The 15436-nt window shown below is 35.2% G+C and overlaps 1 protein-coding gene across 2 annotated transcripts in view; it reads left to right on the top strand.

Moving 5' to 3' along the window:
• Positions 1-15436, top strand: part of CPEB2 (cytoplasmic polyadenylation element binding protein 2) — a 57209-nt gene that overhangs the window by 26190 nt on the left and 15583 nt on the right. The window contains exons 5-7 of one of the 2 annotated variants that reach the window (XM_049791250.1): positions 6849-6872; positions 10296-10466; positions 12093-12182. In XM_049791250.1, the coding sequence (XP_049647207.1) occupies positions 6849-6872; positions 10296-10466; positions 12093-12182 (285 nt within the window). The remainder of the gene's footprint in view (positions 1-6848; positions 6873-10295; positions 10467-12092; positions 12183-15436) is intronic. The other variant, XM_049791257.1, reaches the window with a different exon arrangement.

The following is a 15436-nucleotide window of genomic DNA, read 5'->3' as shown; positions in this document are numbered from 1 at the left end:
CCTTTCATTATATCTAGCTTATTTGAAATCTGAAATACTCATAATGATGCACTATTCTTTTTTGTTCTCAAGCAAACCGGTGTCATGTTCTCCAAAGATCTGCTAGAAATCTATTATACAGAAACAGGAATTAGAAAAATAAGAGGGCCAGAAAGGCATGTTTTTCTATCTTGTGTAAATAATGTGAAGTAGTGTTTTATTTTTGTTGGGTTTTTTGGAACTGGCTTTGTCAAGTAAGTTTCTAACTGCAAAATGTGCTGAAGTTAAGAGTTCACGTTCACGTTCCTCTCCTAGTAGGTCAAACTTCATGAACATCTGCTACTCAGTGAAGGCATGAACTTTAGCCTTTGTTCAAGGCTAAAGAAGGAAGCAAAGCTTGGTAATCCATCTAAGTCAATAATAAATCGGCGGGGGTTGCACACAAATGTTTTCTACATTGGGAAAAATTAGAGCTGTAATGCCACAGCTTCTCTAGATCAGAAAACATGGAAGCTGTTGTGCACGAAGCAAGTACACTTTGGTCTTTGACTTGATGGGTCTAGACATTACCAGTAAAGACCTAATTATTAAAAAATACAGCCAGAATAGTTATTTCAGGTTTGTGGTTCTGTGGAGCTCTTTTTTTTTAATTGCCTTACCCTTCTGCACAGTCATTTACATTTGCACAGATGGATATAAAATGTAAGAAATATCTAATTTGCCTTGTGTAACTGTAACTGAGTAAACAGTTAAAATTTTAAGGAAATTCAGGGCTAGCTTTATACCTAGTAAAGTATTGCACAGGAGACATTTGAAGAATTAGGTCCTTTGGTATTGAGCAGTTCTTTAAGATAATGGAGTAGCTTGAAAAGTGAAAATAGCTACTTAACTATTGAAATAAAATTAGTATTTAGCCCACACAGGCCATAATCCTGATTCCTGTACATTGAATATCGATGTACTTGATATTACATTTACAACAGTTAACTTTCTGTATTTAACTGCAACTGTAAGGCCTATTCTGCAAGCTGGTTTGTTCAGGTAGTATATTTGCAATTGTCATTATCTACTGATTTATAATGAAGTGTTGGATGGGAAGGTATTAAAAACTAAGCAGTCTTACAAGCAACTGTGAAATATTTCAATGCTATCAGTGTAAGAAATTAATATAATTTTAATTCATTTGTTTTAATACTTAGAATGGTGAGCTGCTCTCTTTAGAGTTTTGCGTGCTCAAAGAGCATGTGGGAAGCACTGTTACACTATGAAATATCTAGGAAAAAAGGGGATTGCTGTTACCATGGATGTTGGAAAAATGTGTCTCACTGGTACCAGTCTATCCTGAAAACCTCTGAAAATAGAGCTAGAATATGCACTGAAGAATATCGTGTTTGTTATTAATGCTGGTGGGGTTTCTACTGTAGTTTGGAAGGTAGCACTTAATGTGACTGCTTTCCTCTTTGAAAGCTACAGTATTATTTCCCACCTTCAATAGGTGGGATAAAAATAACAATTTGAGTATCTAAAAGACAGGTGCTGCAACACCTAATTTTTAGGTATGCCCTTAGAATTTAATTCAGAGCCTTGGTTTAGACACCTAAGCTCTACCATGTTCCTGGAGAATCTGGTTGTACCCGTCAGTGCAGTCCAGTGCAATCATGTATACCGTTAAGAGCCATTTCAAGTTGGAGTGTCTGAACTGCAGCTCGAGAACAGAATCACTGGGAACAGCTTCTGGGACGCTCCAGCAGCTCAGACTCTGCACAGCCTTTCTTTCTTAGCAAGAATTGAGGGGCTTCCTCCAAATGTGCGGTAATGAGAATTACAGCTTGAAAACTTGCTGATAAAGTTGTCGACTTCAGTTTCCTTCTCTGCCTAATAGGATTCAGGCTAACATTTCCCTGTATCCCTGTAATTGGTGCCTTGGGGGGAGGAATAAGGAAGAGAAGAGTTGGTAATCCAAAGACCCACACTTGTCCCTTACTTTCTCAGTAAGTGTTGTAGTTGCTACAAGAAGGAGCAGGAATACCAGACCTTCATGAAAGAAAGGCACCATTTTTAAGGATCCTGAGCCCATCTATGTGTACACTTATACTTAACACTAGATCATGACCCTCACTGGATTGTAGTTGGCTTGATTTTAGTGGACTGGTATCTCTGGATCCCAGTAAGATTCTGACATAAGCCAGGCTGGAATTCCTCAACCCTTTTAAGACTAAGCACTTCTAGATAAAACTTATTTTCAACTAGTTTTTCCTCTTCTTAAATGATAGATCTTTTCCATCTCATTTAAAGTATACTTACTGAACTGTACCTAATATTAATATTTACAGTTTTCATTATTTAAATTAATGAAATGAAAGCTGATTTATGTGCTTTAATAAATTATATATGTGATAATTATATATCTTTTTCATCTCAAGCTGTAAAAAAAGCAATGCATTTTTAATGACTGTTATCTCTCAAAAGTCAAAAAAAGATAATTCAGAATGGGTTTACCTGAGTACATGTTTAATTGTCAACTTAGAACCTTTCTGTAGCAAGTCGTAATGCAAGGGGCCAATTTATTGGGGTGTAGGGTGGGTTTTCCTCATTATAGGCTTCACCCCCCATTTATAGTTTTAATGCACTGAATTTTTTTTAATGGCTATTGAAACATAATACACCATTTGATTAGTTTAGCAATGCTGTATTAGACTTTCCATCTTAAAGATACTGTAGCTAGTTGTGCTTTTAAAAAGAGGTGGTTTACTTCAAAGAGAAGTTATTAAACTTCCTATACAGGAATTACTAAATGAGTTTCTGTGGTCTGTTAGGCATGGCAAACTTGAATTGTCATAATGAACTCTTTCCCCCTTAAAATTTATAAAGATGTGATTTCTAAAGAAATCTTAATAGAATTTAGGCACCAAGATCCAGTAGAATAAAATGGGAATTAGGCACCTACCTCCTTTAGTCTAGACTCTTGGGAATTTTTTGCCATAATTGTTTATGGATTTCTTATAATGACAAGCATTAATGAAGAAGTCTTCATTACTTCAGTGTCACCATTTGATCAGTAAATCAGGAATGTTAGTGATAAATAGTATTTTATCTTACTTTCCATCATAAATTTCATAGTTATCTTTAAATACAGGAAGTTTGCATAGTAGTTTTTCCTGTTATACCACATAACATTTTTAATTCAGCTCAGTTTTTCAGTTGAGTTACTTATGTATGTATGTATTTGATCTCTGGTATATATTTGAAATATGTGTCTGAATAAAATAGAAATGATACACTTACTATCTGTGTGATAGCATTGGTCACATAATGTGTAAAGTTACATTGCTCACATAATGTGTAAAGTTACATTTATATTGTCTTGATGTTAGATAAACATGCACAAAAAGTGTATTTACTTCTGTCTTTCATATATCTATCTCTGGGCTGATTTAAGCTGCAGAAAGTGGGATATTAATTTTTTTGACAGGTTTAAGCCTTAGTATGCAACTTCAGGGATATAGAAACAGAAGGTTTTAACTGTAAGGGAATGTCTGTTGTATATACAGCACTCTTAATGTTGGAAGGTTTCAGTGTTATTGAACTTCATTTTTATTGGGCATCATTATACTTCTTGCATGTGTTGCCTCATTTATATTTTCTAGAATAAAAGTATCTCTCTTGTCCTTTCTCACTCATTTGAAGCCTTTCAGAGGTTTTGGCTAATTAAGATATCCAGCTTGATAGATTAAAAGATACAAAAAATATTTCTGTATAACTTACTCTTTGAACAAGTTCAGGAAGGAAGGAAGAAGTTTAATCTCTCCTTTTTGTTGTTGTTGTAAATCAATTATTTGCCTGCAGTGTCTGGCCTTTCCCAAAGGGCTGTCTCCCCTGCAATTATTTATCTAAACATATGCACTACTTATGTAGATATATATATATAACAAATACATATATATAAGCACTATATGTATAGCTAAATCTATAAATAAATATATATAATGTGTATATTTATACAGACCACATGCTCTGTGAGCATATGTGCTCTGAAAGGTGTAAAACATTATGTGCATGTTATTTTAATAAATATAGAAATACTTCTGATTGAAACTAATATCTTCAGAAAGAATAATCTCTGCTTACAATGTACTAAAAGTTTGATTCAGTGGAACTGTTTTCACAAGTAGTATCTGGCCTTTGAAAGAAGTTTTTATATATATATGTATCTATATGAGACGTGGAGAGATTAAAATACTGAAGTTTCATGAAGATAGGATATGTTTGCTTTAACATTGTATTTTTAGTAACAGTAAGACTGTACATACTGTTATTAAAAGAACTTATGTATAATATAACCACTGTGGTCTTAAAGTCTGGATAAAAATAGGAAAAAACCCTGAGTTTTGCAAATCCATAAATTATGATGTTAGTGATCACATTTATTGCAGCAGTGCCTACAGATTGTCTTAAGAATGGGATTGCATTTTTCTAGATGCAAAGTGGCAGAAAATCCCTGCCCAAACCTGTTTACAACCTAAATGGAAGAGACAGATAAATATCAGGGATGGGGGTTTACCATAGAAGTAAAGTAAATAATGTGACAGCATCTAGTACGGTTATTTTCCCATTTTCTCTGATTTCATTGTTTTGCTGAAGCAAAGAATACACATATAACTTTTGTACATCATTGTAATTTCTATATATATAAAATACTGCAGCAACTACCCCTTTAAGCTGAATTGCATTGGGGTTTTTTTTAGCATTTTAATAACCCTTTTGTGTTTCTCCTTAAAGTGACTGTTTATTTTTAAATGCACAAAGAAAAACAGTTCAGGTGTTCTGTAACAGAATATTTTTATGCATATCAGCTTGTCTTAACTGTGAAAATATAAGAAAATAGCTGAGCTGGTTTGGTGGTCAGAAAGGAGCAGAAATGGCAGAAGAGAAGAAAAATTACTAAGGCTTTTGCCAAAAGATGCTTTTTAATAAGCATTTGTATATTACTCTGTGAGAGAGAACATGGCACTGCAGTCATTGCTATGGAGGTGATGCACTGGTGTTTTCCCTGCTTACTCTAGTTTTATTTGGGGGGGGTGGGGGGTTGGGAAGGCATACAGGGGGTTAGACAAGGGCTTAGTGACGCTACTGCTAATGCTATGTGGGAGTCACTTTGGGCAAGAGTCAGAAAAGATTCATACATGCTGCAACACTGACATAGAACTGCGTGTCTTTTAAGTGCCCGACTCCAGAGGAAAACAAGCCTGAAGTTTGGCATTAGTCTCCCCATGCAGCAGCAACTAATGAGAGAACTAATCACACAGAAGTATGAGTTATGTTTTGTGCATTCTACTTTGACGTGGGAAATCTGAATTTAGGTGTTTCCAGTTGGTTAGATACCCAGGTCTCTTTTGGAAAATGGGCTTTTCTGTTTTGGCTTGCTAATAGGAAATTGGAGGATCTGAAAAACTTTAAGCAAAAGACTGTTCTCATCAATAGTAATTCTTTCAGATGAAAGAAAATAAATTTGAAAGTGAGTTCAATGCAAGTTGGATAAGAATATGATGACTGCTGTGTAAAAAGATCAACAGTTTTAATGGAGAAAAAACAAGGGAGAGAGATTTTCAGAATTCCATAAGCAAATCACTGAATTCCTAGTAGGAAAGGATCAAGAAAAAAAAGAGAAAAAAAAATGCTTACTAAAAATTTTGAAAAACGCCATGCAAATGGGAGGTACCAGGGTACATGTATTTAATATTATGAGAACAGAACAGTGAATGACATTTACGAATCACTGAATTTATGAGGCTGCATATATTTCAGTGTCCCAGAACCACAGTTGCTTTTTAGGAGAGATGTATGTATGAAGTCCTAGTAAAATCTAAACAATAATGCTGAGATGCAGTGATCTTTGTTCATAAATGTTGCTATAACATTATGGTTTATAGTAGTATTTTCTATTTGGATATTTAACTACAATGCTGTAATGATTAATCTCTCTCAGATACAAAGTCTGTGAAACGGGAATAGAAAATACTCTGTGGAAACGTAACTAAGAAATTACACACAGTTTAATAGTTTTTGTATTAGTAATCTGTCTATTTTTAGTTTCCTAGCCTTCAGGCAGAGAAGCAATCAGTACAGTCTTTTGAACTGTAGCTATAAGTGTGATCTCTTTAAGAATCTTGCAAAACTCAAAAGTTAGGAAAGTCTTGGGTTTACTTGCAGTCTGTCAGAAATTGTTGCTTTGCCTTTGTGCAGTGTTTTTGAGACAATGCTATTTCTTGTGACTTGTGCCCTGATTTTGTTTGCTACCACAAGGAGTCTTTTGTTTCAAACAAAACCTTGCGGTTAATTTTCTGCTAGGTCTTTTCATGAAAAAAGAAGGTCACAGCTTATAGCATTTGTATTGTCACTGCAAAGGACTGTACAAACTGTTCCATGGACCAGAATGTTTCGGTGATTAATTTAACGCTTGCTACATGTTTTTAAAGTAGTATTTTCCTTTTCTACAATTTCAGTGCCCTGTGTGTTATTTAGACACTTGTGTAAGGTACGAATCACATTTGTGAGGATGAATTACAAAGTTACCATCATTTACGCATCCATAACTAACGTGAAGTTAAGATCAAACATAAAGACACGTTGAAATATTTTAAAGTATGTTCTTTGCAGCTGGTGCTAACATCAATTTAGTAGTAAAATAGTATGGTATTTAAGTGAGACTTTAGTTTAATGCATTCTTATCTACGATTATCAGTAGCAAGTACCGATGCAGATTTTTACTTATTGCTTACCCACATAGTTCTTTGTATCTTAAATATTTTAATATGTGGGCATGATACAGCTATTTGACATTTTACAATTTGTCCTTTGTTTGCATGCAGCGAGGAGTTATGGGCGAAGACGAGGTAATTCACTTCTGTTTGTTACAGTACAATTAATTCTGATGGAGCTGTTACTGATCATTATGATTAATTAATCCAGACTGTTGATTGTAAACGCTTATCTGCATGTTGTCTTAGTTTGGGGAGGATGGATGGTGTGAGGGAAGGAGCAGTGGAGTCTGGATTGTTATGATCACTGATCTCTTTTTAGAGTTTGAATTACAAATCCTATAATCAGTTAAAACACTGTAGTTCTAATCATAATTTAGTTCGTGCTAATGGCTACTGCTTGCAGTTGTTACCCCCTTTAAAAATACACAGTTTGCTAGTTGTTCTTCTAACTCATCTTCTTTTGCTTCTGTAGAAGTGATAGCATACAGAGTAAAAACTAAAAGCCTTTCATAAACTTAGCAAGAAATCTAGTAGACAACTCTTAGAAATAGTAAACAGATTTTTGTAGCATAAGCCAATGTATGCTCACTGATGTTGAAAAGCTATACTGATTTAACTATATGAGGATGTGACCTCTGGTTGTTATAAAGACCACGTAAAATGTGCAGCAAAAACATCAAGATCTTTGATAGCTTCCAGTATTCACAGCATTAAACGTAAGTTCATATGTGTCTCTCTTGATCTCTGCATTGGTTCATAACTGATTGCTTGGTAGTCCTAATGTAGAGAGGAATGATGATCATGGTCAATATATGTGGCAGTATAATTGTGTTTTGACAATTCCTGGCAGATTCTGCTTAATTCTTTTCACTGTCATAAAACAAAAAGACACAAGTGTTTAAAAGGACTTATCCTTTTAATTCACAGTCATCAGGAGAAATGTGAAAGTGAAGAGGAGGGAGAAGAAAGTATTAGGAGTCATACAGAGCATGTTACTCTGAATGTGTTAATCTATTGTCCTCTATGTCATCTTAGCTCTCTGAGGAGCTACAGTGCTTTTGGTAAACCTTTACCCACATTAAAGTAAAACTGATCTCTCTGGTATCACTTCAGAACATGTTCTGATGGTTTAATTTGTACTGGGAAGAGAGCCTTAGATTCTCATTGTTCTTTGATTTTAACATTGGTCTGTGGGTAAAAATTAAATTAATTCTGAGGATTATTCTTTAATTTCCCCCCCCTCCATATACTTGCCTATATGGTAAGTTGGAATTGTCTAAGAAGTACTTTTAACGAAACACAAACATAATTTTCATGGTCCAAAGAGATACCTTCCTTAAGTATAAATTGTGTGGTGTTTTTAAAAAAACAGGACAAAAACTGAACCCCCAACACACACACTTAAATGCTTTTGTGGCAATACTCTAATGCCAATAGGTTTATTAAAATTGGCATGTTTTTAAGTCACTTAAGTTTCTTTTTTCCTGCAGTATAGAGACTTGCAGAGGTAAAGAGCAAATCTGTGTGCTTTTTATAAAGATAACCCAGCTAAATTACAGTCATTTTAGATTTAAGATGTTAAGAATAACTCTCATATATTAACTTTCTGTTCTCCCTTGCTTCCTCACTTTTCTGCCCCATTGAGCACCAGCTACATGCTTCCACTTTTAAAGGCACTTTACTTATCTGTTATCTAGCTGTTGAATGCTTCCTTATGATAGCAAGCAAGGATGCCATCACTTGCTCCCCAGTAGTCATATTCTCAAACATGCGTATCGCCATTCTTAACGGAAGGGAGGAGCCTGCTACAGGTTTCTGCATTTCTTGTACTCCATCAGATGCCTACTTAAGACACAAATGTGAAATGCCACCATAAATATGTTGTAGTTAGTCTTTGATACTTAGTACAGTCCTGTGGTCCTGCTTTTATTTTGTGATCCTCATGACATTTTATTACATTTGGTTGTTGTCTATCATCTTGTGTTTTCATTCGGTATTTTTGATGTACTATATTTTTATTATGGATTTAGATACCAAATCAGGGTTGTTAGGCATTACCACAACATAGGTCGTTGGTCATGATGTTTACTGTCTGTTCTTCAGCCTCATCTTTAAGCACTTGATTCTCACGTGGTCTTCTGGAAGTGAATGGCTTTCATGCTGCTGTCACCCCTAGCTGATCAGCACAGTGTCTGCAAGTGTTCCTATGGGGCTTTCCTGGTAGTATTCCCCTGAGAGAGGATAAAAGTTAGACTGCAGTATGGCTCACAGCTAAGGTACTGCAGACTCAGCTGTCAGGGACCTGCTGCTCTTGCATATGGATTTGCAGTGGGTGAATCTGGAAGAAGTTGGATGTTTGAGATGGAAAATTAACTTGCTTCCCAAAAGTGTGCTAGGTTGTTTTTTGGTTTTGTTTGCTTGCTTGTTTTTGGAAAGCAGTTGAATTAATTAATAACTATTTTAAAAATGCGTGAGAGAGAAACAGGAAAAATTGGACTTCAGAAGAAATGGTGATGTGGGGTATTTATTTTGCTTCAGAAAAGTGTTTCTTCTGGGGCTCTTTGCAGTTGAAAGACTGACTTCTGAATTTGAAACTTCATTAATCTTCATGTTGCTAATCTAAAGCAGTGAAGGTTTGAATAAGCTAAGATGCATATCCTGGCCTTCCAAGTCTTTTCATTTTGGAGTTCTCTAAAATTTGTAAATATGAAATAGGGTGCAAATAAGTGGGACACAATTACCATGCTTTCACTCCCTCCTGCCATCTATGCATCTGTTTTGATCAGTTTGCATTTGCAAAGCCATCCTGTGAACTTCTCAGATTTTACACTTGCTTTTCAGGGTAACTGTAATCTTACTGCAGATTGCTACGTGTTAGGAACCACCACAAGGCTTCCCTCCAAAGCTGTGGTAAATTTGAGAGTGAGAAGGCTAAATCAGCACTGTGACTCATTTTTCAAGTGTTACATTTTGCACATTTATTAAAATTCTCTTTTGCTTTCTTAGAAATTAAATCTGTTCTTACATTATCAGCATCAGATAGCTTTAAAAGAGAAGAGAAAACATACCTGTTTGGAACTTCTTACTGTGTACATGTTTTTTCTGTTTCCCTCTGTTCAGTTGAAGTGTAAGATTTTTTTAGACATGCAGTAGTCATTCAGGTGATGGAAGTTACCAATTTAACTTGAAGCTAAACCAAAGGCAGGCTAACTAAACTCACTTAAGCAGCCCTTAATATAATCTCTTCATAAATAAGACCCTTTATTTAAAAACAAATTACTACTTTCCTACCGGATACAGCAGAGTAACTACAGTATAATGTAGTGTGAAGTACTATGCTTAAAGTGATGTCAGCTTGCAATCTTGAATTTCCTTTTTGAAGTTTAATACATTTTTCATTTTCTTAATTTTTCTTTAAACTAATATGTACTTTTCTAATACCGTGGTATTTTCATTTTTACTTTCCAGACTGCTATTACCCCATTCCCTAAAATTACATAACCACATACTGCCACAAAATTATTTTAATGTATATTATTATCTTTTCTTTTTAAGGCCGTTCTTCCCTCTTCCCAATAGATGATGGTTTGCTGGACGATGGTCATAGTGATCAAGTTGGAGTCTTGAATTCACCTACCTGCTATTCAGCTCATCAGAATGGAGAACGAATTGAGCGTTTTTCTCGGAAAGTGTTTGTTGGAGGTCTTCCACCAGATATTGATGAAGGTGAGCTGCCTGAAAACTAAGCAAACTAAGTTTGGAGGGAGAGAGAAGGAGAGACTTTGAAAAACCTAAATGAAGTAGTAGAAGTAATCCACCCAGCAAAATAATGTTGTGGTGTAAAAGGCTACAACTATATATATTTTTTACAAGAGTTGATGGATATGTGGAGCTTCATATCATTTGATGTCATCCATCTCCTCTGGTTTTGAGACGGTTCACTTGTCTGATTCTGCACTTGCAGATTACAGAGTTGCATGTGATACCTGGAATAGGTGTTACTGCTTACCTTGCATATTGTGTTCAAATACATCTTAGCCCTTCATAGTGTCCTCTGTCAGTGCCTGCTTTATTCTCTATTCGTAGAAAACGTCTATTAGTAATTGAATTCTAAATTCTACTTTACTATTACCTAAAGATCTCAGAAGTGGTTTGGAAAGGTTAATATTATTCCTGTTCATAAATAGAGAAATTAAGGCAGAAGAAGGTCAAGTGGCAGAGCACTCTGTGATGCATTGAACATAGAATGTACCACAGATTGTTATATGATGCAATTGGAATCGCTTTGTACAGTAGTTCTGATTTGAAGTAATCATGCTGTTTAATACTAAGTTTCTCCTGTGCAGATAAATGTAAATTACATGTTAGCTTTGTAATGTAAACAAAATTCCCTTTACAAGGTTCATTGTAATCCTAGAGTAACTTGCAAACCAAATAAGCTGACTGTGGTTAATTAACTTTCAGACATGGAATGACCATAATTCGGTTTCATCTTTGCTGTGATGCTCTCCTGCAATGCACTAAGGGATTTATTTTAATATACTTCAGCTTTTTTTGATGCACCTTAGCTTCTAATTCAAATGTGCACTGTTGCCTTTAATACAAATGCTAAACAAAGACACATGGAAATATATTTTCTTTCTTTCCTGCCTGTTTATGTGCTGATGGCAGGATGCGACTGAAAGAAATGGAGCATATTTGTGTTTGATGAGTTATTGATCTTGTAGAGTTTAGGGTGGTTTAATTTTTTTGTCGTGGCCAAGATTCTTATGGTCAATGACAGGAAGGAGTGGCTGGGCTAGAAAGACATCACAAAGTTGTGCATGGGACACAGTAGATCTTGCAACAGGAATATTTGTGGTTACGTTAGAAGCACCTCTAAATAGGCAATTTTAAGTTTCTGTGCCTGATCTGTGCATGGTATCTGCTGGAAACTCCTAGCCTGCTAATTGTAGTGGTACATTATATGAGTATCTACCTACAAAGCTCTGAACTGTACATCACTACACAGTAAATTGTTTTGATTGCATTCAAACCAGAATCTGAATTTAAGGAAGTACCACACTAGTTTCCACCACTGCCTTTAGTTGCCTATATGCTTTTGAAATGCTCCTGTTATTAAGCAATAAAAAAAAATGTAAGCTTAAAATCACCAGAAAGATACTGTGTAAAAATTAACCCTTTGGAAGATGTGTCTATTTTAAGTTTTTTGTTCACGAAAGTTGGGATTTTGTTCCTTTTTCTCCAGGAAATGTCAACCTTTGCTAGAAACAAAGATCTTTGCTTGGTGGTACTTCTTCATTGAGTTACTTCATTTATTTTAATGGCAACTATTATTATACCTGTTTTTAGATGAAATTACTGCTAGCTTCAGACGATTTGGGCCTTTGGTAGTAGACTGGCCTCACAAAGCAGAAAGCAAGTCCTATTTTCCACCAAAAGGTAAGAGGAAGGTTTTGATCTGTCGCTGAATGCAAATCTTACTCTGGGAAACTGTCTCATATAATTTACAATCCATGTGAACAGTTAATTCTATGGTTTCAATGCAGTTTCAGACATGGCTCCTTTACATATGAAGTCTAAAACCTGAGAGTGTTATTTTAGTAATGTGCCTGACTCAGTCCTGGACTCTTGAAGGATCTTCCATATTCTGATCTCCCATATATCAGATCAGCGTTATATAGTTGTATGTGTCATTAATCCTGAATTCTATATTTGCATTTCTATCTGGTTTCCAAAACAGAAATTTGGAGAAATTTCTAAAACTAAATCTGAGATAAAAAATTTCATAGGAAGTTACAGGCAGGATTCAGAAGTATGCATTTTGGTATCTGATCAAGATAATCAATGTTATGTTTATTTCGATTTTAGGATGTGAACTTCCTATTGAAGCACTAATTATCTTTTTTGATAAATGATTAAATACTGATTTTTAAATATTTCTAGTGTTGCTGTTAGACTAGATTTTTTAATATCACTTACAAAGTGTTGGAAAAGCCATTCTGTACACTGCATAATTAAATTATGTAGCATATCTCTGTACATGTACAATCATGTACTGGTACGTATAAAATAAATGCAAAAATCTGATCCAGATACGAAAGCAATGAAGAAATTATTCATTTTGGAGAGAATGCAGCAATTCAGTCCTTCCCTGGAAGTCACAAAAGTAGGTGTTGTCAGGCATTGGAACAGGCTGCCCAGGGAAGCGGTGGAGTCACCATCCCTGGAGGTATTCAAAAAGTGCATAGACAAGGCACTTCATGACATGGTTTAGTGGGCATGGCTGATCATTGGACTCTATGATCTTGATGGTCTTTTCCAAGCTAAATGATTCTATGATTCTAGGTATAGTGCCTTTATAAACTGATTTTTCATTTATTTATCTGACCATCTGTGCTGGGAAGAAGACAGGATTATTATCCCAAATGGGTCCTTTAAAGAGTGGGAAATGGAATTGAAAGTATTTGAATAGTATTTATGAAAACTGCATGGAAATTCTAAGGCAAACAAAGAGACTTTGGCTTTTTTGATTGTCAGCCTGATACACAAAGCTACTGTCAAGTTAAATTTGATTATCCTAAGGAGTGCATCTCTTTTCATAAATTACCAAGAGAAATTCTTGAGGAACTCTTTGAGGAACATGCATCTCGCAGAGTCTGTGATGAATATATGGAAGAGGGAAGATGTAACATAGTCTGACCTGGAAGGAATGGATTCTGGCATTCATTTCCAAGGAGATAGTCCTCTCTCAGCACCTGAACATCTTATGGATATATTTCCAGACTTCCTCATTTGATAAAGCTTTTTGATATAATTGGAATATTTTATAATTGCCACAGTAAAAAAACAAAACAAAACAAAACCCAAAACCACACACACACACAGAAAAACCCTCTATTATAAGCAGAGCTTCTTAAAAGCAGAGCATATAAATAGAAGAACTTCAGTCTGTTGATCTAATTAATTTAGGAAACACTTGCAAACTAAGTGTTAATTTGATTTCCCATGATTAACTGATATGTATTTGAAGTTTAATAGCACTTACTGCTCTTCAGTCTTAAAACTTTATTCTAATTTTCAGTTTACTACATTATTCAATATTGTTTTGTAATGTAGCCTAACGCATTTAAAATACGATGTAGGTTTCTCTTTGTAGATGGTCTGGAAATATAGGTTACTATTAACTGCTGAATATTACTGTGTTTATATCTGTTTTCTTCAGTGCAATAGATGTGGCCCATGATTATTTTGTAGAAGAATTTCTAAAAAATTTGTCTTAAGTGTTACTCACATGTGCAGGCAAGAACCACATATACACATATTTAATAAGATGTCTGAAACTCCTAAAGATAGGTTAAATACTAAGAATGCTTTGAGACTGATCAGTAATTAGCAGTTTAGAAATACATACTGTATTAGCCCAAGCAGTTGGGGTTTTTTTGTTTGTTTGTTTGTTTTTTCCTTTTAGTCTCCAATTTCTAATTTGTCAGTCTGCATGGAGTCAATTCAGTGTATAAATTTTTCTTTGTTCAGTCTCATTAGAGATTTGACATAGTATTACTTTCCAAAGACATGTTAGAATTGCCCAGTTCTGGACTGATTTACGTAATAGTCTTCTCCGTGGTGAAGAGATACAGCCTGCTTTTTTTTTTTTTTTTTTTTTTTTTTACTTCTTGTTCAGTTTTCCAGGCTGTGGTTCCTTCCAGGCTCTCTGCTTACAAAAAGTCCTGAGGGAAGGCCAAGTTCATAATAAGTATTTCCTTGCTTGAAGAAATGCAAAAAGTGCCCTGATCTATCAAGGCCAGCTGCCTCCTGAGAAACACCAACTGCTTGTTCTTAAGTAATTACATTTTGTATTGGTTCATCACAAAATTAGGCCCAAAGAAAACAGTAATTTTAAAAACTTCACACTGGTCTTAGAAGGAAACTCTGTTCTGAAGCAGAAAAAAATTGAGATCAAAGTACAAAGTCTGTAAGCGATCTGCCAACTGTAATGGAGAATTCCTTCCTTTCTGACGTGCCACTGTTTATCATAACTCCTGTTATTACGTAGTTGGCAAGTATACTTATTTATGAAACAATACACATGTCCAAAGCAACTTGCTGAGGTGAGGACTCCTTCCTATGATAATGAAGCTCTCAAAAAAATGGCGCCATGCAGATATGCAAATCCAAAGAAGACCATTCAAAATATGCCTGGTTGTTTCTATGCTCTGTACTATTTGTAATCTGTATCAAATGGAGGATAATGTGATTTAAACAGGACAGTATCTCCAGCCTTTTCTAATTGTCTGGGTGTTTCTATTGCCTACTATCCAGCAGTTGTGCAGTAGCTTCATTTATTTAAGGTTCTTAACTGCTAATTTGGAATTGACTGAAAAAATTAGGTAGAAAATGTTCAGTTTCTAGTTTCAGAAGCAAAACCCCAGGTCCATCCAAGTTCTGTTTAACTTGTTACCAGCTTATTTGATCACACTGGGTAGGATTGAACTCTGGATTCAGGCAAGGAACTGTAGGTGTCTTCATGTGTGATTAGTGTCTAAGCTTCCTTTAATCAATGGGAGTCTGGCCAATACAGTCAGTGGAATATAGAGGGCTATTCAGGTCACTGTAACATAAGCACATTGAGCTTGATTCATTTACCCATACTGAGGATATCTAAAAGATTTACACAGGTCTCGCAAATGTGGCGT

The sequence above is a fragment of the Accipiter gentilis genome, chromosome 3 (genome assembly GCF_929443795.1).
Source record: "Accipiter gentilis chromosome 3, bAccGen1.1, whole genome shotgun sequence".
In the NCBI taxonomy this organism is placed as follows: Eukaryota; Metazoa; Chordata; class Aves; order Accipitriformes; family Accipitridae; genus Astur; species Astur gentilis.
This window is presented reverse-complemented; position numbering and strand designations above follow the sequence as displayed.